The sequence below is a fragment of the Rhamphochromis longiceps genome, linkage group LG2 (genome assembly GCF_057381845.1).
Source record: "Rhamphochromis longiceps isolate RC_006_pf linkage group LG2, R_longiceps_female_GT1.1, whole genome shotgun sequence".
NCBI lineage: Eukaryota > Metazoa > Chordata > Actinopteri > Cichliformes > Cichlidae > Rhamphochromis > Rhamphochromis longiceps.
The window spans coordinates 38,238,766-38,266,079 of NC_140558.1; the positions used below are offsets into that span (position 1 = coordinate 38,238,766).

At 39.3% G+C, this 27,314-nt stretch overlaps 1 protein-coding gene across 2 annotated transcripts; it reads left to right on the forward strand.

Annotated features, from left to right (window-relative positions):
* Positions 1 to 6,870: 6,870 nt before the first annotated feature.
* On the forward strand, positions 6,871 to 23,912 carry inppl1b (inositol polyphosphate phosphatase-like 1b). 2 transcript variants are annotated; one of them, XM_085427505.1, is made up of 27 exons: positions 6,871 to 7,989; positions 9,426 to 9,489; positions 11,497 to 11,635; positions 11,783 to 11,903; positions 12,335 to 12,475; positions 13,044 to 13,131; positions 13,244 to 13,321; positions 13,636 to 13,773; positions 13,924 to 14,038; positions 14,173 to 14,273; positions 14,352 to 14,454; positions 14,564 to 14,760; positions 16,084 to 16,201; positions 16,357 to 16,453; positions 16,560 to 16,698; positions 16,847 to 16,946; positions 17,113 to 17,201; positions 17,852 to 17,933; positions 18,234 to 18,323; positions 18,414 to 18,527; positions 18,609 to 18,697; positions 18,788 to 18,875; positions 19,112 to 19,264; positions 19,644 to 19,725; positions 21,042 to 21,828; positions 21,904 to 22,034; positions 23,047 to 23,912. In XM_085427505.1, exons 1-27 carry the CDS (start codon positions 7,853 to 7,855, stop codon positions 23,138 to 23,140), a joined length of 3,675 nt encoding a protein of 1,224 aa, XP_085283631.1. In that variant the 5' UTR covers positions 6,871 to 7,852; the 3' UTR covers positions 23,141 to 23,912. The 2 variants fall into 2 exon arrangements, with proteins under 2 accessions (XP_085283631.1, XP_085283636.1); XM_085427510.1 differs by having other exon boundaries at positions 6,872 to 7,989; positions 21,919 to 22,034; positions 23,047 to 23,911.
* The last annotated feature ends 3,402 nt before the right edge of the window (positions 23,913 to 27,314 follow it).

Here is a 27,314-nt window from a genome sequence, read left to right on the forward strand (position 1 = left end):
AAAAACCCCAAAACACAATAAAGTCATAAATAGCTCAAAACACGAGATAGTAACAAAAGCTATAACTATTAGGTGCTTTGGTTATCTGTGTCAATTTTAGTTTATTATGCCGGTACAGTACACGCTAGAAAGCTCCTCATTGATGACACTATGGCAAACGACAGTCATGTTGTTCCCTATAACTTCTAATAGGAAAGGATCTTTCTGATTTTATGGTTAGTTTAAGATCATAATCATAATAAACAACATTCCTAATACCTAGCGTGACACAGACCATGCGCTCCTTGTTAACGGATATATAAATATTGATAAAAACTACATATTCCCATGTAATAATACCGTGATAAATTTCCAACAAATGCTGACTCTGTTCTGTGCAGTTACAGTGATCCGATACCTTCTTCATATACCTTCTTCATCTGATTCTATTATGCTGCAGGTCAGCAAGAAAAACGCTAACTTACCGTGCCCTCGGTTCTGACAGTGAGTCGTCTCTGCTGTGCTCTCTAATCCTTCACTGTTGATAGTGTAAGTGCCTGCCAATCACGGACTCCCTATTGCTTTTATACTATGACCTCCCAACCTTGAAACTCTCCTCTTAAGCTTACTGTCCTGAAGAAGGCTGTTTTGGAGAAAATCTGATTATTTCATTATAACACTACTGTTTTAACCTACAGCATGTTTAAAAATAATACTGTGCACGTAATTTCAACATAAAAGATAACGATAGGAGCCTTGGCATTAGTACAGCATGTAATGCAGAAAAACTTTTCATTTTATGTATTGATTTGAGCTTTTTTAAGAAGTAAATGTATGCATGAATAAAACTGGGAATTTGATACTTTGCAGGTATGGTGCAATAATATAGTTTAGTAACAAAATTTTCATGAATTCTTTGCTCTCAAGCTTCAGATGGTCTTAAAATACTAATTAAGACTTGCTAAGCTGTAAAGAATGCCTTGTGAATGGACTAAATGTTCAAGGACTCCTTTTCTTATAGCTTAAACTAGAGTAGAGTGGTATTAGTAGGATTTTAGTTGTTATGGTAGCAGGTCGACAGATGGCTCCTCCACCAAGCCTTGCCCAATCTGTGCACATAGGAGGTTTACATAAATCCAAGTGACTTAATGTTGCACAAGGAACACGGCCTTACAGCTAGCATCAGTCTGATTACAAAATCATCCTGGCAGTTCTACTGTTTAGCTATGAGCATGGTTGATTGAGCAACTTAATGATAAGCACGAGTATATTGTGATGTCATGCCAATTTTGGATCCTATTTGAAGTATGAAAACTGAAGCAGAATTTGTGGCTATGCCATGATTCCGTGGTTTGGAATATTTGGCTTTAAGTTAATGAGGATCTGTTAGTTTGGGCTCTATGAAACTGGTCTACTTGAACTGTAGGCATTTGTTTGACCCGCCTTTAATGTCTGCCAAAGCACCAGCATTTATTAGCAGTGACCTTTAGCAGATCAAACATCTTTTCTTTAGCCTGAAGTAGTTAATTGATAAATAAGCGAGCTGGATGGATTGTCACACCTTGGCAGTCAAGAATAATGAATGAGATTGGTGTATGTGTGTGTTGGCCTCTCTGCAACTGTTATACAGGTACAATGTTTGAGATCTCTTTAAAGCTGTCCTTGCAAGACAGCACTGGTGTGAAAAACAGCACCGGATCACCAGGTAGGTGTTAAATCTCTTTAATAGGTTAAAGCTGTCCTGATCATTCCACTATAGTGCAGTATAGAAAACAATCAGCTTCACTTCAATGTTTTCTGTGATTCTAATAAAGCAGTAAGATCTTGCACAGCTTAAGGGATTGAAAAGCAAGCTTCCAATTGCTCTAATACACAAAAAGTTATCGTGAGAAAGTAAACAATTACTTTTGGAAGGTAGGGGATATACAGGAGCATCTTTATGTGGAACCTGGTGATTTTAACACCCTAGAATTGACAGTGCTCAGGTGTTTCCTTTGATGTCCTGCAGTTAAGAAAGGGATCCAAAATGCTTTAAGCTGTCAACTCAGTAACAATTTAGAAATAGAAGAAATATCAACAGACTCAAAGTCTCAGGACTCTTAGTAATACGGGGATGTCAGTAAACTTTGACTCAGGAAGAAGGGAATACTATGCTAACTAAGAACTGTCTCAGAAATCGGTAAATTGTGAGTGGACTTGGGTTCAGAAACTGTTCTTGTGTCGATTGAAAATGAGGCAAAGAGATGTAGGGATGTAGCTGTCTGAGGATGGGACCTAGGTTTGGGCATCATCCATCTTTTCGAAACAGATGAGGTGTTAGTCGACCCAGAAAAATAACAGTAGTCGGCCAAGGAACAGGTGATGTTTCAGCTGAGGCATGAATAGATCAAATGTCGACCCAAGAGCAGAAGAAGAGCAGGAGAGGTGTTGACAGGTCTTGCACACTCAGAAAAAAAGAAGGGTGCCAGATGACTCAAGAGCTAAATTGGTTTTAAGTGACCCAGGAGGCTAAGAGATATCACCAAGGCTGCTGGGCATACGTGAAGAACACCAGCATGTCCCCTTCCCAAAAAAGGTGAAATCAGTTAGGCAATTAGCTAACTGTGTGAAAGTTGACATTTTTACTGGCTAGCAAACAGCAGTCTAGGCTGAGCAAGCAAGCTAAAAGTCGACTGGCTGGCCTCTAGTCTGGGTAGCTATTGGCTTGGGCCTAACATACTCTGGGGTCCAGCAGAAATCTAGATTGTGACCCTTGATATCATTGAGAGCCTTCATGACAAAATTAAAAGTGGAATAGAAAGTTAAAACTTAAAACATGAGACAAATTTTTTTTTTTTTTTTTAAAAGATGGAAAACATGGACGCAAAAGTGGTACAAACACACTCTCCAAAATACCCTAAATGCTAACTTTAACAAATTTAACTACATCTAAATTATAAGTCTAATTTTAAGTGTTAAATGTAATGAAATCTGTTGATTTGAACTTTACTTGATTGCTATACTTTCAGTTTATAGCAAGTACATTTCCTTAATGATTAATATTTCAAATAAAAAAAAACTTTGATATAATATATTTCAATTACATTTCACTCAAAATTACTGCTTCATGTTTATTGAGAGGGAAGAAGTTTTTTCTTTAGGGCTTGTGTTTCTAAAGGCACCACAGTGACTAGCTTTATAATAGTTTATGTTCATACACCATTTTAAGTCTCTCTCGGTTTGTTTATTTTATTTTATTTTTTTAAACCTTTGGTTGTGTGATGTCACATACGTCCACATAAGCCCCTTATAGCTAATCTGGTGACAATTTAGGCAAGCACTTTATATAGACAGTCAGTATTGTCTCTCAAAGGGATTGCTGACTTGTCCCATTGTATTACAGCACCATGGTATTAACTACCTCTTAGCAACACAGTCTTCATCATGGTGCTAAATTTAGACAGACTTGCAGTGTTTGTTGCTAACAGTAACTCCATTAGTTCAGATGCTGAGCCAATTACATCAATTTCCAACAGTGTGAGATGCTGTCGGTGTAACCTTGAGCAAAAATTTATTGGTGCACATCATTACAATTAACATCACCGATTTTAATTATTTACACATACTGTGAACTCGTCATGTCAGGTAGGCTGACCTGTTGGCCTTATGCCACTTGTACTCCGTGCCTCCTGTGTGACCTTTAACCATGGTATTTTTAGCAGCTGCTGCTCATTAACTTAACTGAAAAGATGCTGTAACTTGAAGTGGTTGTGGCATCAGTTAGAAAGATCGCTGCTAAGATGCCTAATCATCCAAAAGGAGAGCAATTATTTGTCAACGATTTGTGATTTATAATGTGCCTTATTGGGGATTGTGTTTATTCTTAAAGTCAATCAGTCTAACAGCTATACTTTACACTGGTAGCAGTTTACATTTTTGTAAGGGCAGTTTAATTCATCCTATAGTGGAGATGATTTAGGAATACTGAGTATGTTTTTTATCAAGCTCAACTCTTGCCATTACTTGTCGTATTATTTTACAAAATATTTTGTATTTTGACTGTTATATTATTGATCCATGCAACTCTAAAGCTCATCAAGCATCTTTACCATACAGACAGACAGGGTTTCTGATTCAAGGTAAAGAGAAGGATAAAAGTCAGTTTCAAAAGCTGATTTGACTGCCAGCATTGGCAAATGAGAGCGAGCAGATGACTCTTGGAGTACATTTGCCCGTCTCTGTCTGTTTCAGTATCCTGCCCAGTCCTTGCCTTACATAAGCACAACATTTGAAAGAACTGGATAGAGTAACAGATGTGACAGAAACCAATTACCATTGCACAACAATTGTGGTTTGTTAGAATGTTATATACAAAAATCTATGACTAAACAAAGAGATTTTAGCAGGAATAATATTGAACTTGTCAGTGTTTATCATAACTTTGATTCTGGTGAAGAGCTCTTCTGGTCACTAACTTCCAGTGAATCCACCTACTCTCTCTCTCTTTGAAAAACCTAAACTAAAACTTGAGAAATTGAGCATGGCATTTCAAGTTCAAGTTCAAGTTCAAGTTCAACTTTATTGTCACTTCAACCATATACAGTTTAAAAATACACAGTGAGGCGAAACAACGTTCCTCCAGGAACCAAGGTGCTACAAGACAAGTTAGTGCAAAAAAAAAAATAAAAAATATAATATATCTAGTAATAATATTGTGCAAAAGAGCATTTACAGGTTGGTGTGTGCGATGGTTTGGTGGTGTAGGTCAGTGTGTTTGCGCTTGTGTTGGTTAGTCAGTCCAGTCTCAATGTTTTGAGGTATTTGAGTTAAGCTGAGTGATAATGTTAGTGTATGTGTGTGTGTGCGTGTTTATCAGTCAGTCCCTTTTTGCTGAGGAGACGGATGGCTTGTGGAAAAAAGCTGTTGCACAGTCTGGATGTGCGTGCCCGAATGCTTCGGTACCTTTTTCCAGATGGCAGGAGTGTAAAGAGTGTGTGAGAGGGGTGTGTCCGATCAGCCACAATGCTGGTGGCTTTGCGAATGCAGCGTGTGGTGTAGATGTCCTCAATAGAGGGTAGAGAGACCCCGATGATCTTCTCTGCTGTTCCCACTATCCGCTGTAGGGTCTTGCGGTCTGATATGGCACAGCTCCCAAACTTGTTTAAGTTGCTGCGCTCAGTCTGCGCTCAGTCTGGCAGCTCACTGCTAGCCCACACCAGCTGATGGCTTAGCCGATACACCGCTCTAACCTTCAACTGGAAAACCGCATATATGACACACGTACTCTTTCTTCTAGCCATATGTAAAGGCCACAAGGTGTGACATCCTTAAATTCATGAATATAAGAATAACAATCTGCTATCCTGACTGACATCCAAGAATCATGTAGTGATTCCTACCTAGTGATCTGACTCTGGGGTGGATACTGTCTCTTGAGTGGTTTTTGATTGACAACATCTGAACAACAACTGAAATGTTGTTGAAATATAATATATAGTCATTATGTTTCAAGAATTAAACATTTCATCTTATTTCATCTTATTGTCATCTTATTGTTATTAGAAAAGTGCTATGTAAGTACCAGTCAGTTTATCTTAATATCTGTTGGCCTGGCATAAAATAATGAACAGATTGCATCAGGGTGAATGATTTCTACTCACCCAGTCTGGCTTTTCTTGTAGCACAACCCACCACGGGAAGCAGAGCTTTTAGCTGCTCTGCTGCTGCTCTTGCCCTATGACAGCTGGGATAGGCTCCAGCGCCCCCCGCGACCCTGAAAGGATAAGCGGAAGCAAATGGATGGATGGATATTATTATTATTATTATTAAGGTTCGAAGTGTTTTAACAGTATTTGATAAATTACCCTTATTTTTATTTATTTATTTATTTATTTATTTTACCATATGTATGATTTGTAATCACTTTGGATTTTCATCATCAGATGAACCATCAGATCATATTTTTAAAATACCAGCCAAACCAGCAATGACATTTCAGGCACAGTTATGTAATTGTCAATCATAATTACCAAAACTAAGATAATCACAAATGAATCCCTGGTAAACATTAGCGGGTGAATTAATTGTTTCCTTGTCACCTTGGGTGTGCTAGTTAGCATATAGTGCTTCAGCTTGGCTTTTATGGTCCAGTAATATGCTGTGTAAAGCACATGGTTATTCTAAAAAGAACTGATCACAGATTGAGAGTTAGGTAGATGCATCATCAGATTGGGATGTACTTGTGTCTATTTGTTTTATGGGCTCTGTGGTTGGTGGTCAGCACATTTCTGCTGAGTAGCAAGAGGCAGAACAGTAACAGCTTCCCACAGAGTTATTCGCTCCAGCTAATGTAGTGGGAGGAACGTAGGAGGGCTGAATAATGAGTGATGCTTTAGAAGGGCAAAAATAAGAATGTTAGGGATGATCATAACCATATGGACACAGCGTTTAGCTGGGAGTGAACGAGTGAGCAATAGAGGAAGGGAAGTGAAGGGAGGGTTAGAACAAGAAAGCGGGTTGGCTGACAGAAAGAAGGGGTGAAATGCTGGCCAGAATCTGAAATGTCTGAGGATAAGGATGCTGGCAAATGAGGAAGAAATTGAAGTTAAGCCAAAGAGCTCACCGATGAGGGGAGAGCTGTGCTTTCTGTTTAGAATTTGAGGGAAGACAAAAGGCAGGGGAAAGAAGAAGAAGAAAATAAATGGGGAGGAAATAACAAAAAGGAAGCAGCATTCTGTTTCACACTCCGGTGGTGAAGCTGAGGGCCTCACAAGAATTCTCCTGGCTATGTCCGCCATCTGGAATGTCGAGTCACTTCCTCTGTCTGCCCTGTGCTCTTATGGGGTTGTCCTCTGCCTCTGTGCTCCCTCCCTCTGCTCTGACAGCACTCTGAAGAACCGCTGGAGACCACGCCAGAGCAGACGGAACCTTTCTGACGAGACACACACAGCAGCACACTCTTCCAGCATGAAAGTAAATTTCCCAGAGTAGCCTACATCCAACCAAACAAACTCCAAATGGAATCTGAGCTTGGAAGAAGGAAAGGCAACTGCAGTGATCAGCTGAACTTTTGGAGGGTGTTCCTATTCCCTTATATGGCAACAGAGCTGGGAAATCATTTGAATTAGTCTGGTTTCTGTTGCATGCCTGTCTGGTTTTAGTGCTGACTGAGTTCCATCTGGTATGTTTCTGTCTTTGCTGCCTGCGTGTTTGCCTGGGAGTGTGTAAGTGCTGTGTGTGCAGCTTGATTTGTTTATTTTGCCATTCTTGGTTCTTCTTTTCCTGTTGTTTGCATGTGGGGCTTTTGTTTTGGGACAAGAGGAGGGCTTGTGTTTGTGGTTTAGCTAGAGGCTCCGTCATTGCCTGAGGGGTGGCTGTTTCATTCAGACTCTGCACTTCTCGCTGTTTTTCTTCTACCTCCTTCTCTCTCTTTCTCCCTCCCTCACTCTGTTATGATGGTCTGTGTTTGTTGGAGCAACACACCCACCTAGGTGCAGCAACTTGCGACCAAAAACTGTAACTAGGTCTTTCTCTACACAAGGATATTACCAGATAAATGGACTGAAGGCTGTTGCTGGAGTGGACTAACCTTGCGCTCAGCTGGATATTTCTTCTTTGTGACCTCAATTCAACAGGATATGTGACCCAGAAGAAAACAACAGGAACCCAGGAAGTGCTAGCTGATAGAATTTTCTTCTTTCTGACACTTTGGTCATGAAGAAGAGGATCATGGGAAAGGCTGAAACACTAAAGTAGACCACTCAGCACACTCAGTGGCTAATGACATAGGTGACAGAGCTCCAGTGCGGTGCTATCAGAGCAAGTGTGACAGTAAACCTATGTCATCACCTCATGTGGATTATTTTTATGATCATAACTCTCAACATTGTTTGCCATGGCTACGGCAGCATGGTATCACCGTGACATCAGCCGTGTGTATGCAGAGGACTTGTTGGCACGGGCAGGGAGGGATGGCAGCTACCTAGTGAGAGACAGTGAGTCTGTGCCAGGAGCCTATGCATTATGCCTGCTGTGAGTACACACACACACACACAATTTCACATACTTAGAGAGTGAGCCGTTTGCCTCTCATAATCGAACACAATTATCTTATGGACTATACTCTTTAGGCCATAGGTGTCAAACTCTGGCTCGCGGGCCAAATTTGGCCCGCAGCCTAATTACATTTGGCCCGCGAAGCCATACCAAATTACTATCAGAGCTGGCCTACTGGTATTATACAGCTAATATATATATTGTTTAGTATTAAGCTTTGCTTGTTCCATATTCAGTTTTTCAGCAAAACGTGTTTGAGTCCATAAAAAAAGATTCATTCTTATATCTGGAGGAATAAATATATTTCAATAAATATTAATGTTAGCCCGCGACTTTGTTCCAGTTTTGAATTTTGGCCCACTGTGTATTTGAGTTTGACACCCCTGCTTTAGGCGGTATATTAATAACAAGCACATTTTAAATGTGAAGCCATTGATAGTAATGCTGTATCCCTCAGAACTTAGAAGGGAAAATGCAATAATAAGTGACCCTCTGTATTAATATTGCGAAATGTATTGGAAGAAAGTCTCATTTTATTTGTTTTAGCTCACTGAAAATATCAAATTTCTCATTTATTGTTCTGTTTTTACACAAAACCAGAAATAAGTACACCTACCCATGTAAGACATTTCGATTTTGGCACATAGACCTGGCAAATATTAAGCATTTAGCTCTACAGAATGTCGTCATTTGTAAATTGATTCAGCAGCTTTTCTCATCCTGTCATATCCATCACTTTCACCATCATCTGGCAGAAGGCAGTGAAGGAACATCTGTGGCTAAAAGTGCCTACACGCTGGGCAGACTTCACAAATACACACTCTCCAGACTAGTCAGATGGTATCGTCCAAGTAAAGTCCATCACAGGCTGTCTAACCCTAGCTCATTGCTCCCTGTTTCCCCACTTACCCCTCTTTCTTCCCTGGGGCCCCTGAAAGTGGGCAGGAGCTCCAGCGACCGCACTACGCTGACTGCTCATCAGCCAAAGCCAGATACATTCCTGAAAGCTGAGCCTGGCTGGTCACAGTGCTCCCACTTTCCCTTCATTCTTTTCTCAGTATCTCATTCACTCTTTGAAATTGCCCCCCTCCCCCCTTTTTGTACTGACCCTTTCTTCCATCACTTTCTTCATGTAATATACTGTAGCAAAACACTTTAAACCTGTTCATCTTTATATGCTGCCTGAATGTGTCTTTTGAAGTGATGGATGGAGATGATGTTCTTCTTTGGCACATTGTTGATCTGTAGTCAGTGATCTGTAAAACTACTGAGAAAATTATTGTCTTTAATACATACATGGGATCCACATGGGATCCTTAAAAAAACCTACATTTATGCACACTTTGCCTTTGAGCATTTGCCTTGTAGTATTTTGCAGTACCAATAACCACTGTAATTTTTGGTTTCTAAAGGTTCCAACGTCATGTTCACACCTATCGTATTCTTCCTGACGCAGATGGTCTTCTAGCAGTTCAGGTGAGTGCTCACTGTCACATGGCCCTGGATGCTCTTCCTGGAAAAAAGGACCCAAGTAAAAACACCACACCATACGCGTCTCAAACCTTGTCACAAACTGTGCACACGGAGGGGAGTACGACTCAAGTTAGAAGGATCAAACGTTGGTTTGTTTTTGCCTGTTGTGAGGAGAACAGGAACATGTTTGAGTTTCGTCTCTGTAAAGACTCTGTTACAACTGCAGTAACTTTGTTGTTTGAATGGCATCTCTGCCATGTGGCTGCATGCTTGCAGCATGAGCTCAGCAGCACAGAGGAGAAATTGTTTTAATGTCTCAAAGATTCCTACTCAACCCACACACTAAGTCATTGACCAATGGGTGTGCTTATTTGTCATGTGTATGTATGGGGCTGTTTGTGTTAAGCGTAATGATTCTGTTGGATGTGGGAGAGTTTAAGCCAGAGATGGTATGTGTCTGTTTTTGATGCTTCGAGCAGGCGTATTTAGTTCGCAAATGACCTGATTATTAGACTATTAAAGAACACACACAAGCACAAAGTTTGCACCAACAAAAGCACGCACTCAGTGGGTGAGTGAGAGGAATAAATATTTTTGGGGCATAAACCACAAATCATCTCTGACCTTTCTTTTTTTTATAGCAGTGTCTGCTTATTAAAGTTCAATAACAAGTTTAATAGTGATTGTCTGGCAGTTTGTTTTTTTAAGGCCGCTGACTTGGAAAATTCCTCCAGTTTCCAATAAAGACCTAAAACTCTGTTGCTATTTCAGTTGTTTTTCCACTGCCATGTGTATAAACCTTCAGTATGTATTTTCCCTCACTGGATTTGCTCCACTAACTCACTAGTCGTGCGCTTGCCTTTTTGTTTTTCCAAGAGGGCCATGGAGATATTTTGGGGCCAATTTTGTCTTTCACTGTCTTCTATTCCTTTTCATTTCTTTTTAATTGCTTTTCAAGAGACCCTTGTGGTATAAAAATACTATTTGAAGAGTTCCTGGCAAAACAGACATTTAGCTCAAGCCAAAAACTGGTTTCTCACCACAAAACGAAAACAAAAACTTCTAAAGGAGGGCACAGGAAAAGGGCACACTTGGTTTTGTGGTCTAATATGTACCATGCCATTTTGTAGAGTGTGAGTACCTATGGCAGCATCTTTTCTTTATCTTAAATTCCAATCATGCTGCTTTCAGTTACTTTAAGTTTTCCAGATTTTAGTGAAAACCTTTAGAGAAGGCTTACTTGAGCTTGTGGTTTTAATGTGTGTTGTATGAATCTAGTCATGTATTAAAGATAATTTTGAAAAGAAATTTGTTATTATGTGGTGAGGGGATTTTAGAGGGTTTTTTTATGCAGGACCACAGTGAAACAGAGAGCTAAGTGCTGCTATAGTCAGGAAATAGCTGGAAGTGATGTCATCTCTCTGTTGGGCCACAAGGGAAAGCTTTCTAAATCTCTCAGGGACACCTTTTATCACAGCAAATCATCTGCATGTGCCCTTTTCTGTCATGCAAATCAATACTTCTGCTTTGCTCTACCAAGCAAGATTTCGGAAGAGGAAAGGGGGTGGAGGTCTGGTGTGAAACATTCATTGAAAGATATGTTGTACAAATTAAAATCTACTTAGTAATTTAATTCTTTTATAACACAGTCGGGGAAGATTTTCTCTTAACAATCTTGAAATCTCATCGTTGATTCTTAACAAGTTTAAGAACTTCTCATTTCAGTGTTTGTGGATCCAAATAAGGCCTTCATATAGCAGCACATTCTTTTACATATACGTTGAAGCTATGCAGTCATATCTGTACTTCTATGCACAACCTTTTAAAAGTGAAATACTCTTTTTAATTCAAACTACTCGACAGATTTAAACAGAATTATTGCATCCCTTACCTTCTGCATTCCTTTTTTTTGGTTTTCTTCCTGTGTAGAATGAGAATTTATGCTAGGTCAAGACATTTTAAACCAGACATAAAATGAATCATCTGCTGTTGCATTTGTGTGTTTTATAGACAACACAAGGGGTGCAGGTGAATTGTTTCCGGACACTGGAGGACTTGGTGTTGGGGTATCAGCAACCCCACAAAGGCCTGGTCACTCCTCTGCTGTATCCTGTACCCCGTGATACGGACAGTGGTGACGAGAGCTCAGGTTGGATGTCACGATAAATCAGTTTTTTCTGTACCCTTTATTAACCTGCATGTTGTACACATAATAAAACATGTGGCTTTAATAGCGATGTCTAGATCCTTCACTCTGTGCTGTAATGTTCAAATGTTGTGTTTCGCGTATGCACAGATGATGAGAAGCCAACTTCTGCTCCAGCGTCTGTCGGCACAGTACCTTTCATAGGCTCCCCAGCAAAAGCAGCCCCTCGTGCCCTGTTTCTCGATAAGTTGCAAGAGCTAAACACATCCAGGTATATTTATTAATTAATTCCATTGCCAAAAATACACCTATTTCAGAGATATTCCTTGCACAGTTTATGTTATAAATTATTAGCCTTTTTTAATAAGAAGTGTCCATATTTGATATTACTGCATCACATAAAGTCACATGCATGAATGTGGTTTCTTACAAACTTATGCTGCATATTAATTTCTATTTTCACGTTAATATGATTGCATCTAATCAGCTCTTTTATTAGCTCATGCACCTGTTGGCGATCAAGCATAGCAACTATTTGCGAAGCACTTCCCTCTTTTGACTTTTTTGTCCTATTAATAAACTGTCTGCTCTGTGTTAAACCTCTGCTCTTAGCCTACTCTGTTTCTCTCATATTCAGTACAAAAAAGATGGCTTTCATGCTTTATACAATATAATCTGATTTTTTCCTTGTTTATTTAATAGTACTGCAGGTGATGTGATTGGCCTGTTGAATGACTACCTCTTCAGTGAGCTTCCTCTTGACATTGAGAATGTGCATAAAGGGGCAACAACACTATGCCACCTCAAACGCACTCTGGGTGCTGCCTGCCAAGGCCTCAACAGGTTAGCATAATTTCACACTTGATTTCAGTGCTGAGCTTTTGACCAGTTGTAGCAGCCTGCAGTGTACGGATTGTTATTGCCACACACAAGGTGTCATTGTTTGCTATATGCAGGATATATACTAGTTCACCTGCAATAGACTTTTAATTTTTGATTCACTTCTTTAAAATTTACGTATGTTTGAGACTGATTAGGAAAGCATGATGGTAAAGTCATTAGCACTATTGCCTCACAAGGAGGTTCTGGGTTTGAATCTATCGCAGGTCCACTGAGGTCTTTCTGTGGAGTTCATATCTTCTTCTTGTACCTGTGTGGGTGCTCTTGTGGTAAACCAGCTTTCTCCTGCAGTTCATAGATATTATTATTATTCTAATGTTAAATTGTCTACAGGTGTGATTTTGAGACTGAGCGATGTTACTCTCTGTTAGCCCTGTGATAGACATTCCCAGGGTTTACCTCACCTTTCGGGATAGGCTCCAGCTTCCTCATGACCCTGAATTGGATAAGAAGTTAGGAATAACAGATGAATAATGGGTAAATTAAAATTGTGCATTTATTTATTCAACAGTGAGATTGATCTGACTCTCTCAAGTCTGGAGACCCTGGCCAAAGTCTTTGACCATCCTAGCTGCTCCTTAACACCCCTCAAGGCACAGGTACAATACAAACTATATATTATGTTTTTTTTTTCTTAACATTATGCACTAAATGTAGTAGACATCCATATAGACAAACTAATTGAGTGCTTTTTTTTTAATTGTTAACAAGGGTTCAGAGATGGATATAGAGAACCTGTTGTGTAAGATCTCAGCTTTGGTCAGTCTCCTTTCTTCTTTGGAGAAAAAGGTACGTTTACGATGAAAATAAAACTTCTGCTGTGGAGCTGAAAAAGGTCTAACACTCGAAAACTCATTCATATACTTCTTACATGGGCAATAAAGCTACATAACTTAGAATTAAAAGTCTTTAACAAACTACCAGGCAGCTCTTTTTGTTAGTCTTTATCCTTTCCAAAGTTTACCTTTAGTCATAGCGTTCGGTTAAGTGATGATAAAGTGTTAATAATTATACATAAATTAAAACAACCCCCTTTTTTTTCCCTGATAGACAGCACAAGTTATACATTGCAACAATGCATTTGATATCATTTTCCCATAAAGGTATTAAAAGCTTTACAAGATGCTGTGACTAATCACAACCTGGCAGTGCAGCCCAACCCACCCCCTCCTGAACCATCACCGACCTGTGTAACCCCCGCAAAGAGCAATGCCCGGCAGCTGCCAGTCTACTCCTTTCAGGTAAACTAGAGTGAGAAAAAGCCTCAAGTTTTACTACAATCAAAAATCTATAGTCTGTTCTTCACTTACATGCCATCTTTTAAAGAGATGACTGAAAGCAAGACAAATGAACTCATCTCTGACCTTAAATGTACTGATGTCTTTTTTCAGGTGAAGATGTTGAGGTATGGCAGACAAACTGTTTCTGTGGATGTGGACGCAGGAGTGTTGCTTTTTGACAAGAAGACTGGCTCATTTGGTATAGAAAGAGTCTCACATGACAGAAGTAAGGAAATCTTTGCTTTGTTTCCTAGCTATTTACAGTGGCTAAAACGTATCTCTTCAAAGCAAAAATATTGTTTAATAATTATTATATGTATGTATTACTTTATTATTTTCCGTTTTTTCCCTCTTTATCAGTCCTTCAGATTGTCAAGTTTCAGAGCAGTCCAGCCAAGGTACGCATGATGGTTGACAGCCACCACAGCACACCGCGGGAGATGACGTTTGAGAGTGCACGGGTAAGGCGCGATACTGAAGTTTTTCATTTACTGGAATCTGCTGTTTCTCTCATCATAACTCACTGTCATTTCTTTTAGAAATGCGATGCGTTCTGCCAGCTCCTCCAGCTGATGAAAACCAGGCACTCTCAGCGGAGTGAACCTGATGTGATCTCCGTTTTTGTTGGCACCTGGAATATGGGTAAACATTAAAACACAATGGGAGTCTTTTTTCACAGCCAGACAACATTGTGCTGAGTTATTGTTAGGTGATCTTTTTAACTCTGACTTCTTCTGTTTTAATTGTGCAGGTGGCTCCCCTCCTCCTCGAAGTCTACAGTCGTGGGTGACCTGCTGCGGTCTGGGACACACCCCTGATGACTCAACCGCCTTGCTTCCTCATGACATCTATGCCTTAGGGACTCAGGAAAACCCCCAGGGGGAAAGAGAGTGGACAGATCACATCAAAGCAACCCTTCGCAGCTATACTCACATTGATTTCAAACAAGTAGGTGTCCTTTTCTCAATTTTCTTCTCAGCTGAATTCTGTGATTCCCATGGCTAAATATGGAGTAAATTAATCTAAATCCATCACATGTAAATGTAGAGAGATGGGTTGTTAAATGCATGTTAAATCATCCAGATAAGCAAATCCCAAAAAGCTGATTTTGTTCATCTGTTCATCAGTGACTTCTTCAGTCTAAGAGAAGTCACTTGGATGATCAAAGAAATGTTTCACCCACTGAAAACGCTACATCCAGATGAATTAAATAAGAGGTTGATTGAATTTATACATCAAAGTTTGTTAATTGTCATAGAAATGTAATAATTACTTCAACAATCAGAGGCAAGGTCCACTAATAGGATAAAGTGAGGAGCTTTATTTCACAGTCAGCTCATGAGTTGTTCTGCACAACAGCATTTTAATTGTCTTTTATTTATTATTTACATACATAACATCACATTATGTTCATGTCCTGCAGCTTTGGATTTATATAATTACATTATTAAAACTAAATTTAAAAAAATGTTTTTAATACCGAATTTCAGTTTTCCAAATGCTCCTTACAGAATTCATTCAGTCCACGTTCATACCTCTAAAAGAATCATCCAGCTATTAAAACATTTATCTTTACACAGCCCAAAATCTCCACATATTTAATTTTATATTATTCTGTTTGACTTTTTTTTTTTACAAACGGTGAGTTCATGCGCTATAATACCTTTGATCTGACCAGAAGTATTTCAAAAATGAGGCTTACCTTAAAAAAAAGATCAACATTAGTCCTACAGTTTACTTTACAGGTTAAATGAATATCAATATCAATCTTTTGCCATGTTCTACAATTGGGTCACCTCTGTCATTAAAGTTTAATTTTAAGCTCATGTAAATCAGTGCTTTATTCTTCTTATAGCATATACAATTAAAACAATAACACTTTAGAATTTTAAAGGGCAATAACACTTATGTGAAAGCCCAAATATTAATATATATGCATGACTAAGTGCATGTCTGTGAAGGTTCTCAGTCATCCAGGTCATTTTAGTCTAAGGAGCTTAGAAAGAAAAGCGTCTGGACTTCTTTAAGTTGCTTCTTCGGTTCTGAAGTCCAGAGCTTTTCTTTCTAAGCTCCTTAGATGACGAAGTGCATGGGAACACACATTTTGTCTCATGCAGTAAAAATGTTTAAACGGGAACATTTTTAACAACAACACACTCTAAAAATAAAGCATTTCATTCCAGAGTTTGCCTTTTTGGAAACCGTTAAATAATTGTTTTGACTGGTTGGAAACAAAAATGCAGTATTACAATGTGGGGTATTGTCCTGTAGGTGGCAGTGCAGTCCCTCTGGAATATAAGGCTGGCCGTGTTTGTAAAGCCTGAGCATGAGAGTCGCATCAGCCATGTGAACACAGCCAACGTGAAGACTGGCTTGGGGAACACATTGGGTAGGCTGCTCTGCATGATCTCACCATCACAAGTGCACACAAAGCAAATTCAGTAAATATACAGCAAGACCCCCCAAACTCTGTGCATGATTGTTGATAGGACAAGATGTTTCATTAACCTGTAGATTTAAGGTTGACTGCTTCTATTGTTTCAGGTAACAAGGGAGCTGTTGGGGTCTCCTTCCACTTCAATGGAACGTCCTTTGGGTTCGTCAATTGCCACCTGACGTCTGGAAGCGACAAAGTCCTGAGGTGCATTCTCCAAATGTGTTTAGAAATTTTGTGTGCTCTGGTCGTTTCTTGCTCTTCAAAAAAAAACCTTTTTATTTTGTTGTATCTCTTTTTGTTTAATGTCCAGGAGGAACCAGAACTTTGTGGACATCCTCAGGCTGCTGTCTCTGGGTGACAAACAGCTCTTTGCTTTTGACATAAGCCTGCGGTTCACCCATCTCTTCTGGTGTGGAGACCTCAACTACAGGCTTGACCTGGACGTACAGGTCAGACTGACACTGCTTATTTCCTTGTTCTCCTGTTTCTTAACATACTGAGTGACTTAGCACACTTGAAGATTTTCCTAATAGTACATGTGAAATAACAATTATTTGTGACATCCTATACACTGATGTCACTGCTTACTAACTCCAGGACATCCTGAAGCATGTATCCAAAAGGGAATTTGAGGAGCTAATGTGTGCCGACCAGCTGACCCAAGAGAGACACAAAAGGAAAGCCTTTCTCTATTTCAGTGAGTTTCAGTTTTGCCTTGTTTTATATTGAAAGTCCAGTATTATATCTGCACGCATTGTGAAAAATGCTGAAATGCAATTTCCTAAATAGCAACAGTATGATCTCATTATGTGCCACACTGACTTTTCTTATTCTTCTCACTTTCTTTATTTATCATGGTTAAGAGGAAGAGAAGATAGCATTTCCACCCACCTATCGGTATGAACGTGGCTCTAGAGATTGCTACCTATGGCAAAAGTACAAGACCTCAGGGGTGAGCTTGCTTTCTTTTTTCTTTCTTTCTGAAAAACAAGGAAATGTATAAAAAAAACAATGCACAACAGATTACACATCCCGAAAATAAAAACAATATTTACACCTGAATAGTTCACAAAAATTGGGGTAACTTTTAAAGTGGCATGTTGCAAGAAGTCTCATTGTCTGTGGTTGCCGGTGGTTGTTACTTCATTCTGGAACTGGATTAGCACATGTGCCTCACATGAAGCTGACTTTTTGTTTCACTGTGTATTTTTTTTTTTTTTTTGAGAATGAAAAGATGTAGTAAAAGTGTGTGCAAACAATAATCACCAATCTTTTCAGGGCTGGATCCAAATCACCCCAAAAATCAAATTTAAATCATTCAAGTAAATATACAGTAAATATACAGTCATTAAGACGAGTTATTTGTTACTTTTTTGTAACTTAATCCTCTTTAAAGGGTCGGAAGTGCTTCGGTGATTGACACTAGCTGACCCACTCTCTAAAAATAGGAGGCTAAGCGTTAAACTCATTTCTAGAACATGAATGTTTGGCATAACAGAAATCCTTCAGAGCACACGCTATGAATACGTATTTGAATTTCATTTTTACGCAGACCAATACAATGCACTGTTGATTATTTTATGGCTAAATGCATTCCTGTAGGTGCGAGTCAATGTACCATCATGGTGTGACAGGATTCTGTTCAAGTCCTACCCAGAGACGCACATCACCTGCACTGCATACGGTAAGCCGTGCAGACTGCTGCGGTAATGACCAGTCACCTATCGCCCAATAAAATGAACTTACTTGGTTGTGGGCCATTATGAAAGCAACGGTCATTTCCTCTCTTTAAGCCACACTTCTATTTTGACAAACTCAAGCAAACTGTTGAAACAAAACAGATACTGGATATTATTTTGACACACTCCTTCAAATATGATTAACAGCTCATGTGCTTTACCACAAAGTCATGTTGCTGTAGCAACAGCACACAGAGATATTTAGTGCGGCTTTTTAAATTGTGTAATATATTATCTCTTACTAGGTTGCACAGATGACATCTTCACAAGTGATCATTCACCTGTTTTTGCCACATATCAAGTGGGAGTGACATCACAGTCCACCTCCAAAACAGGTGCTGTCATGGTTGTTGTCCCTTTGGACATAAGCACTTTGACAGAATGTCTTCGTGAAATTAACAGTACAGTATTTTCAATTCAAACAGATTCAAATTCCAGCACGGAGAGGGCCTGGATTATTCTCGAAGGTATTGAGGCGATTGTGAAGACGGCGAGCAAGGCAAAGTTCTTCATTGAATTTCATTCTTTGTGCCTTGAAGGTATGGTTTCATATCAGTAAGTGAATTTTTTGTGAAGCATTATGCACCAGAGTCGTTTATCTTTAGTATTTCTCTTTGCAGAGACGCGACGTTCAAGTGAGAATGACTCACAGAGCTGTGACGTTCCTGGGTTTCTCAAACTCGCCTGGTCCTTCAAACAACTACCAAAGGTCAGGCATTCATACAGAGAAGTGGCTAAAATATAACTCATCTATTTATTATTTTTTTAACTTGTGTTTCACTTGTGTGTCCTATTATAGCTCCTTCCAATTATGTCTGAGATGGATCATCTTCAAGATCAACACATGCTGCTGTCTGTGAAGTCATGTGATGGGTTTGAATCATACGGTTGGTCGCTGAGCAAGTTTGTCCCTTCATGACTGTAGCATTGCTAACCAGTGCCTTCAAAGACCCAACTATGTTAAAACACAATGCAATAGTGTTTTTTATTAAATTTACTATATTCTTATCCATACTAATACTTCCTTTATTTGGCTTTGCAAACATCTCGTGTCAAATCTCATACATAAACAAAGTTTTACTTGATCTAACGAGCATTTTTATAAAAAATATCTTTGCCATAGGTGAATGCTGTGTGGCTTTGCGCTCCGTCACCGGTGCATCTGACCAGTTTGAGACTTTTCTGAGTCACCGAGGTGAGGAAATGGGCTCCATACGCGGACGTGTCAGAGTTCATGTGCCCAAGGACAAGCAAGCAACGCGGGAGAAGATCTATGGTGGGTCACATGAAACTGGTCTTCTTTTAACCTCTGCCTTGCTTGCACTATCACTTCCCACTAAACCTTCATCTCCATCCTCTGTCACTTTCTTTGACTCCTGTGAGTTTCACATTGCTTCCTCTATTTGGTTCCTCAATGATCCCTGGCTTGGCTTTACACTTGCTGGTATCTATCGGCTGCTTCCTCTTTTGGCTCCCGATTGACTGACCAGATGCATCCTGAGACAGGACAGATGGGTATTATGCCATCAGGTCAGGCACAACACACACAACAACAACAGCCTTTGGCCTAATCACCCCAAACAGACTTAGTTTTGTAAGTCCATTTTGTATACTAGAAAATGAGATTTTCATTTCCTGTGATTTGACTTTTCCAGAGTGCTTCAGTATTGAGAAAGATCATAAAGGCTCTGGTAGGGGACACATGTCTCCTGCAGTGACACGGATCCCTGTAACCAGGTGAGGACAGCGTCATTTGTCAAGAAAAGGGGCTCGGTGACATTTTCTGGGACAGACGTTGTACAAATGATTAGTGGATGTGAGCACATTTTGTCTATATTTTTCCATACTATCATGCTTACATTTAGATTCACATTCCACTGTATACACTTATTTTAGAGAATTGTATGAGAGAAATTTGTTTCCCATCTAACTGGCATAGATGCTGAAATGTACTACTTTAATTACTTTAATCTGAATGTCTGAAAACTTACGTTTCCCAATCTCTGGCATCTGATGGCACAAATTTCCCAAGACTAGAATACATTTTTGGCATTTTAAAGTGCAGCATCATTGAGAAACTTTGCTGGTTAGTTAAATACATGCAGATGGGCTTTTCTTGTTGAAGGCATTGTGATATGGAAGCCATATATCTTTAGTTGCCTCTGTCAGAAACTATTAGAAACTGCTGTGCAGGGCTTTGGCTGGGATTACACTTGCTTTCAGACATAGATGCCATCTAACATCACGACCAAATTGTTAATCTCGTGCTTTTTCCAAGTTTGAAGTCTGCTTGGATGAATTATGTGTAGTTTGTGGTATGTAGAGTAAGGTGTGTGTAAGTAAGCTTTTACGGGCACTACAAATGCTGGTGCTTTAGTTACTGCGGCCCTTTACATGTGATCCACCGGAATATGACTCAATGATGATATCTTGTGCCTATGCTACATTCTGTGAAAAATGCACTAGTCCTTAATGTAGACTCCAGGTGGAAAATATAAAACTAATGACTATGTGAATGTAGTGTCTGCAGCTGTCTGCGTACATGCCTGTAAGTGAGCACAATCCTGGCTTAAACACAGAGCCAACATTGTTGGAGATGTGGAAACTATAAAAACAATTGTGGGTAATTACTGTAATTAATATGAATTAAAAATATAAAATGCTTTATTCTTTGTCAGTTTGGTTAGATTTGTTTACACATTAAGCATGAAAAGATAGTGACGCGTTGGTTTATTAAACCAGTACCTCTTCTTTGATGTTTGCATGGCATCCTTATATGATTCAGTTGCTTTCACAAAGTATACAGTAATACCTCATCTGAACTTCTTGAATCTTGCTCCAGCCAACCTTTTATCGATGTTATAATAATAAAAACAAAGCTTATTTTAACTGAAAGGAGCTAACTCATTCTGGGAACTAATTGAAATGAAACTGAAACAAAACTCTAAGAAATATTAGAAAGTTGTGTGGCTAATGAGTGAGAATTGAGGATGACAGTAACTTTTGTATGTGGTTGAGTTTGCTTAATTCAGGGCTTTTTTAATTCATTGCAGGTCCTCAGCTGCTCCCGCCAAACTAAATCCAAGCAGCTACACCAATCCCGCTTACTACATCTTTGAAGGCGTGTCCGTGCCACATAGGGTGGAAGATGCGCTTCCCCATCGAAGGGATCCTCAGGTGATCTGGTCTGGTAATGAGGCTTTGCAGCTCCCAAAAGTCTCAGGGAGGCATAGCTTTGACAGCAGACCTGGCCGCAGATCAGACTTTACAGAAATTGAAATTCCAGCCATGCTGTCCCAGTATTTGACAACCAGTGACCTTCATGCATCCCAATCCCACTCTTCTTATCAACTCTTTCCAGCCAAAACCCCATCTCCCATTCCTCCACCATCACGTAAAGCCATTTCACATTGCCAAGAACAGACTTCACCACCCACAGGCAAATATCAAAGTAAAAATATTGTTCAGGACTCCCTACAGCCTGAAGTCAGTGTAAAGAACTTGTATATGAATCACTCAGCAATCATGAGGGAAAAGGTGAGAAGGGATCAACATCAGCTTCTTCCAGAAAGGACCAACCCTATCAAAGCAGCTAAGACACCATCAGCTCTCCCCTACACTCGCACACACTGTCAGGCCACTGCTTCCTGGATAGTGGATCATCAGCCCCCTGGACCTACAGGAGACAACTCACTCACTGCTTTGCAAATTGCCAAGTCCCTCAGCGAAGTCGACTTTTTCCCCATAGAGCAGAGAGGCCCATCTATACCCTACCAGAGGACAAATTATAGAAATGGCCCTACCATGCATGGAGATAGAGGATGCAGCTGGGAGAAAGAGGTAGGCGTAATCTTGTTTTCAAAGACAAAGCTATAAGTTCTGAGTTTTGTTAACCAAATAAATAATTCAATATAGTTTATCTCATTGCAGGTGTCGACCCTGCAAGGCGCACCAGAGACTGTGCAGGAACTTCTTAGTACTCTGGGCCTTCAAAAATACACCCTGGGACTTAGCCTCAATGGTTGGGATGATCTGGATTATTTCAGGTAACATTAATTTAGATATTTATGTAAGATCATTATGAGTATAACACCAGTGTATCTGTCCTGGAGTGACTCCATGGATAACTTTATTCTCTGTTTTTGCTTTTTTCTATTTATTTTTTGTCTCTTAATCTCTTAATTCCTGTGGCCAATGACTACAATCACGCAGACCTAAACATTTGAGAATGCCACACACAAATTCACCATCTGCTCGTTCTTCACAGACACAGTTTGAAAAAGGACAACAACACACAAACATACTGTTAGTTTATCCTCATAGCTGTCCAGTTTCCAGAACAGTACTTTAAATGCTTGATTGCCTGTATGTGGTACATTTAGGGGAAATGTGTAAATTCAAAACAAAACACTTTCAATTTTTCCAAACACGCTTTGATAAACAATTATAAACATAGGAAGAAGTAGAAAAAAGCTCATGTGAGTGAAAGGTCATTTCAACACACTTTTCTGGGAGGCAACAATGAGCAGTGAAGAGGAACTAAGGGGATCTTTTCTGAAACATTGTAGTTGCTTCTTGGAAACATATAGGCCACTTTAATGTAAACTCATATGTCATATCTCAACACTGGTACCACTGAATCGTGTTTTTCCCCCACTACTTTCGATCTTGCTTGTCTTTTTTCTTCACAATGAAACTTGGTTTCTGTGAAATCTGCACATGCGAAATGCATAATACAAACATTATGACATTCTTACTTAATTTTTATGAACATGTGATTTCTTGTTTGCGTCACAGTTGTTTCTTCTTTCAGTTGCACTGTAGGAATCTTATCCCAGAAGGAGATTTTGTAACTAAATAAAACTTTTGTATGAGACTTTTTTGATATTATCTATGACTCAACAGCTTTGCGGTAACTTCAGATAGAGTGCAAACTAACAGTGGATGCACATTAGAACCTGATCTTTTCATTACTGGTTAAAAAGAAGGAAAAACTGTGAGCAAGTATGACGATGTGTGTCCGATGCTGGAATATTAAATGTATCTTTAACTCTACAGTGGCATCACTGAGGAGGATCTGTGCGCTGCAGGAGTAATGAACGCTTCACACCGACGCAGGATTCTCGAGAATCTGCCCAGGACCTGGAACTGAAATAGAGAAACGGGCAACATTAATGGTACAAAATATCATAATTCACTCAGTTACAACTGGAAGAACTGTTAGAAGTAAAAGTAAGACAGGCTGCCAGCTGGACATTACTACAGCCCTGTCAACTTTTCATTTATCACATCAGTACTGTAACAATAGATTGTGTGTGTCAACACAGCAAAGAGAACACAGGAAGCATGCGTTGCACAATCTGCTTGATTCTTCCATCCATGTTGCCAGAGCGTGATGTTATCCATGGAAGTCCTTGGTAGGCATTTCTCATTACTGACGCGTATACAAATATTGCTTTGTGGTATTAAGGTCTCATTGATTTTACTGTCAGTGAATTCTAAATGACTATAATATTATAGTCTTTCAATTGCCAGTGTTCATAAAAAGTTATTGTTTTATTTTCCACTTCCATCCCTTCTGCTGTCTGTTTCCATTACACTGCTATTAATGAGCCTGGGCCTGAGCTTTTAAAAGCATCTCTATTAAACCCACGAAGCATAAAATCTATCTGTATCTACTGGAAGTTCATTTGGAAAGCTGATACAAAAAAGGCCTGCCATATGTCATTTTGTTTACTGTCCTATACTGTTATTATCCTGCCGCTTAATCTGTAATATGCCCACTGTGCATGGTTCATGCAGTTTTTATAAAGTGGATAAAGCAACTCTTGACTATCACCAAGCAATTGCATGTCATTTCATGCCGTCAGACAGTTGCTTCCATTGCCGTCCATTGCACAGATCATGGTGTGTTATCTTACTTGAATGCTGTCTGATATAGCCTACTTAATGGCCTAGTACTGAAGTGCACAGGGGTTATTGCAGTCAAAATCATCTACTACAAGTATAGAATATGTAAAATCAGATATACAACCAAATTTCCTTTACAATGACCTTATATTAATGTGTGCAGTGGAAGATTTATTCTTTAGTGATGCCATGATAATGGACTTTGATAAAGTCTAAGCCAAACAGATGATTCCGTCTTATATCCTGAGGGACATTGTACAAATTGTACGAATGCCTTTTTTTTTCTTTTGGTTTTTTGTTTGTTAAGCTACTTAACACTCACCTGTGAAATATTCAAGCAAAGGCACTTAATTCAAGGAAGTAACCACTGTTGCGCCTAAACAGAATATTTTAGCAAAGAAACAATTTGAAATTGTTACTAGCAGCCTGCCTCAAAAACACATAATTTGTTCTGATTTCAGATAACACAGTTTCATTACCAAGGTGATTCACAAAAAGCTGTTAGCTGAAAACTTTGCATTTCGCAACATAGTGTTCAGTGTGTACTTGAGAAAACTGACAGATGGACCATATCTGAAAGTCATATCCTTAGGAAACAGGAAAAAAAAACAAGAAAAGGCCTGACAGAGGACCTAAGATATGCATCTGGACCTTCTTGTGGATCTGTCTAATGTTTGCCAAAACCTAAACAGAAATGGTCTCAGTGGAAGGATGTCTGTCAGGAAGCCATTCCTAAGAAAGGGAAACAGCGAGAAAAGGCTGGCATATGCCAAATTATACAAGAACTGAACCAAAAATATGTGGCAGCAGATTTTGCAGAATGATAAATCCAAATGTGAAAATTTTCTGTCAAATCATTGTCAGTATAGGGGTCAGGAGAGAGGAACAACACATATGACCAGATTTGTTATCTTGACACAGAACGGAACAACGTCCTTCAAGAAGCCTGGAGAACTATTCCTGAAGACTACTTAAGAGAAATAACAAGAAAGCTTGTCTAAGAGTTCAAGCTGTTTTGAAGAATAAAGGTGGTCATACCAAATATCGCCTTTCAAGCTTGTTAGAATCCTACAAACTCAGATGTTGTCTTACACATCGTATTGCCATGAAAGGTTGCACATGTTTCACTATGGTAAATAGCTGCAGCTATTTTCAATTTTCCCAGCAAATGATCAAGAAATGATCTTTAGCACAGCACTTCACATCAGATACGTCCGTACAGACTGAAATTATGCCCAAAACATATGAGAGTTGCTTTTGCCAGCTCACCTATAATGACACATTATGAGGTAAAATGATACATTACAGCAGAAAGAGGTGAGACAACTGTGAAGCTGACTCAGAAGCAACAAATAATCCCCGGCGTGTGAATGTTTTTCAGGTTTTAACAGTTGCATTCATTTGAGGTAGTTACTTATTCCAGTACGGCCAAACACATGTACTAACAGCAGGCATGTGTCAGTCACCACTAAGTCAGTGACCTACTAATTGTAGTGATGTCATCACCAGAGGAGTGCTGGTAAGTTCAAAGTATGAAACAGCTGGCTTTAGCTGTAAAACAAGTTTTTTTTTAAAGTCACATGCTTTGCTGTATATGGATGATTTAAGCTGACATACAAAAAACTGCCACTTAGCAGACAGCAGCATAACAGAGTAAAGAAAGAAAAAGAAACCCACGTTACATTTATAAGATATCTAAACTACTCTCATGACTATGCAGTAAAAATGAGGCTGCCACCAATTAACGTAGTTTAGCACAAAGGTGTGTGCGTGTTTGTTGTCTGCCAGCCTCATGAAGTGTTAACAAGACTTCAGCCAAGAAATAACCTAACATAAACCACTAGTGTTATAATGTCAGAGAGTTCTTCGCTTTAGTACTACGTGGAATAAACAAACAAAGCTTCGTTACTGATCTTTAAATCTTCTGGGTTTTGTTATCTTTGAATACAGGAAGTCTAGTTGCTTTGTCCTGTCTGGTCTTTATGCTGAAATATTTTTTTTTTGCAGTACACGTATGAAAATATGATCGCTTTTCTCATCTGGTTGTTAGTAAGAAAATGACTGTGTTTTTCAAGAATTTTCTTGCAGTCTGATGCGTTAACATCTCACGTGTCCATTGACACTTAACTGACCGATAAGGAGCTTGCTCTGTTAGTGGCCCACTCACATTCCAGACATTTAAATCACCCAAACTCTTCTGTACACAGAAACTCTGCACTGCTACCAACAAGATGACCTTCCCGCATGGAGACACATTCACCAGGAAGCTGACCCGCGCACACACGCACAATCAAACATGGTTACTGTGTCTGACATATTAACCTTTGGGTGAAGAACAACAGTTTCTATTTGAGAGGGTTCTGCTTTCATGTAAATTAATTCTCATTTCCCCTAAAAGATCTTTAACTGGCTTAAAAAAAAATTCAGTTTGATGCTCTTTTGTCAAAGTATAACTGACTCCTCTTTAAAATCAGACAACTGTACTATGCAAGGAGATCGTCTCTCTGCATATCACCTGAGTCAAGGAGCATGCTCTGTCTGGACTATCTGGGAACAGATCATAAAATGGCGATTAATATAATAGCAAAATATCTTTGCTATTATCTCTGTTATTGCAATACAGTATCTTATCTTGTGATATTCAGTGTGTGGATCATCCAAACTTTGGTTTAGGAACTTTGCCTCATTTCATCTTACTTTATTGCCTGTCTCCAACAGCATTATTGGACAACTTACCTGCTTTTATTTCTTTATGATCCAGCTATCATTACACGCCCTAACAATCTTGTTTGGCCCAGAATGCAGTGGAGAGGAATAACTTAATCCCTAACAACTCAAGGAAGATACACCGCTATAAAGTCGTGACTCCTCTGACAGATGGGCTGTTCAAATATTATCTCCTATAACATTTCAGTATTGACTGCTATAAAGTTTTGACATGGGAATGAGTCTCATCTCAGACATACAATGCCAGCAGTGGAAGAATTACTGAGCTGTTTTACTAAAGATCAAGTGGCAGTATGACAGTGGAGAAATACTACATTACAAAGTTAACTCCTACAAGCGTCTGTTTTCAAAATTAGAAGTAAAATGTACAAAAAAAATAAAATGTAAAGAACTACAGTGTTAAAGGGCAAGGCTATTCTGTGTTGTGGAAGGTATATAAGCATTAGCCTAGTACTTTTGCGAGATCCCATGTTGCTTTTGCGAGAAATGTTTTTAATTTAAGTCTGCTGGCTTCCTGGTCAGTACTGAGACCGATGGAAGACACACCTGTGGGAGAGGATTTTTATTTTGCGCTTGGCCTAAACTAAGAAAACATGAAATCCTTGCTGGGCAGCAGATACAGTTTTTTAAATAAAAGTCAAAGACATCTGAATAGAGTTCCTAGTGAAAGGGGACAAAGTAATCCCAAG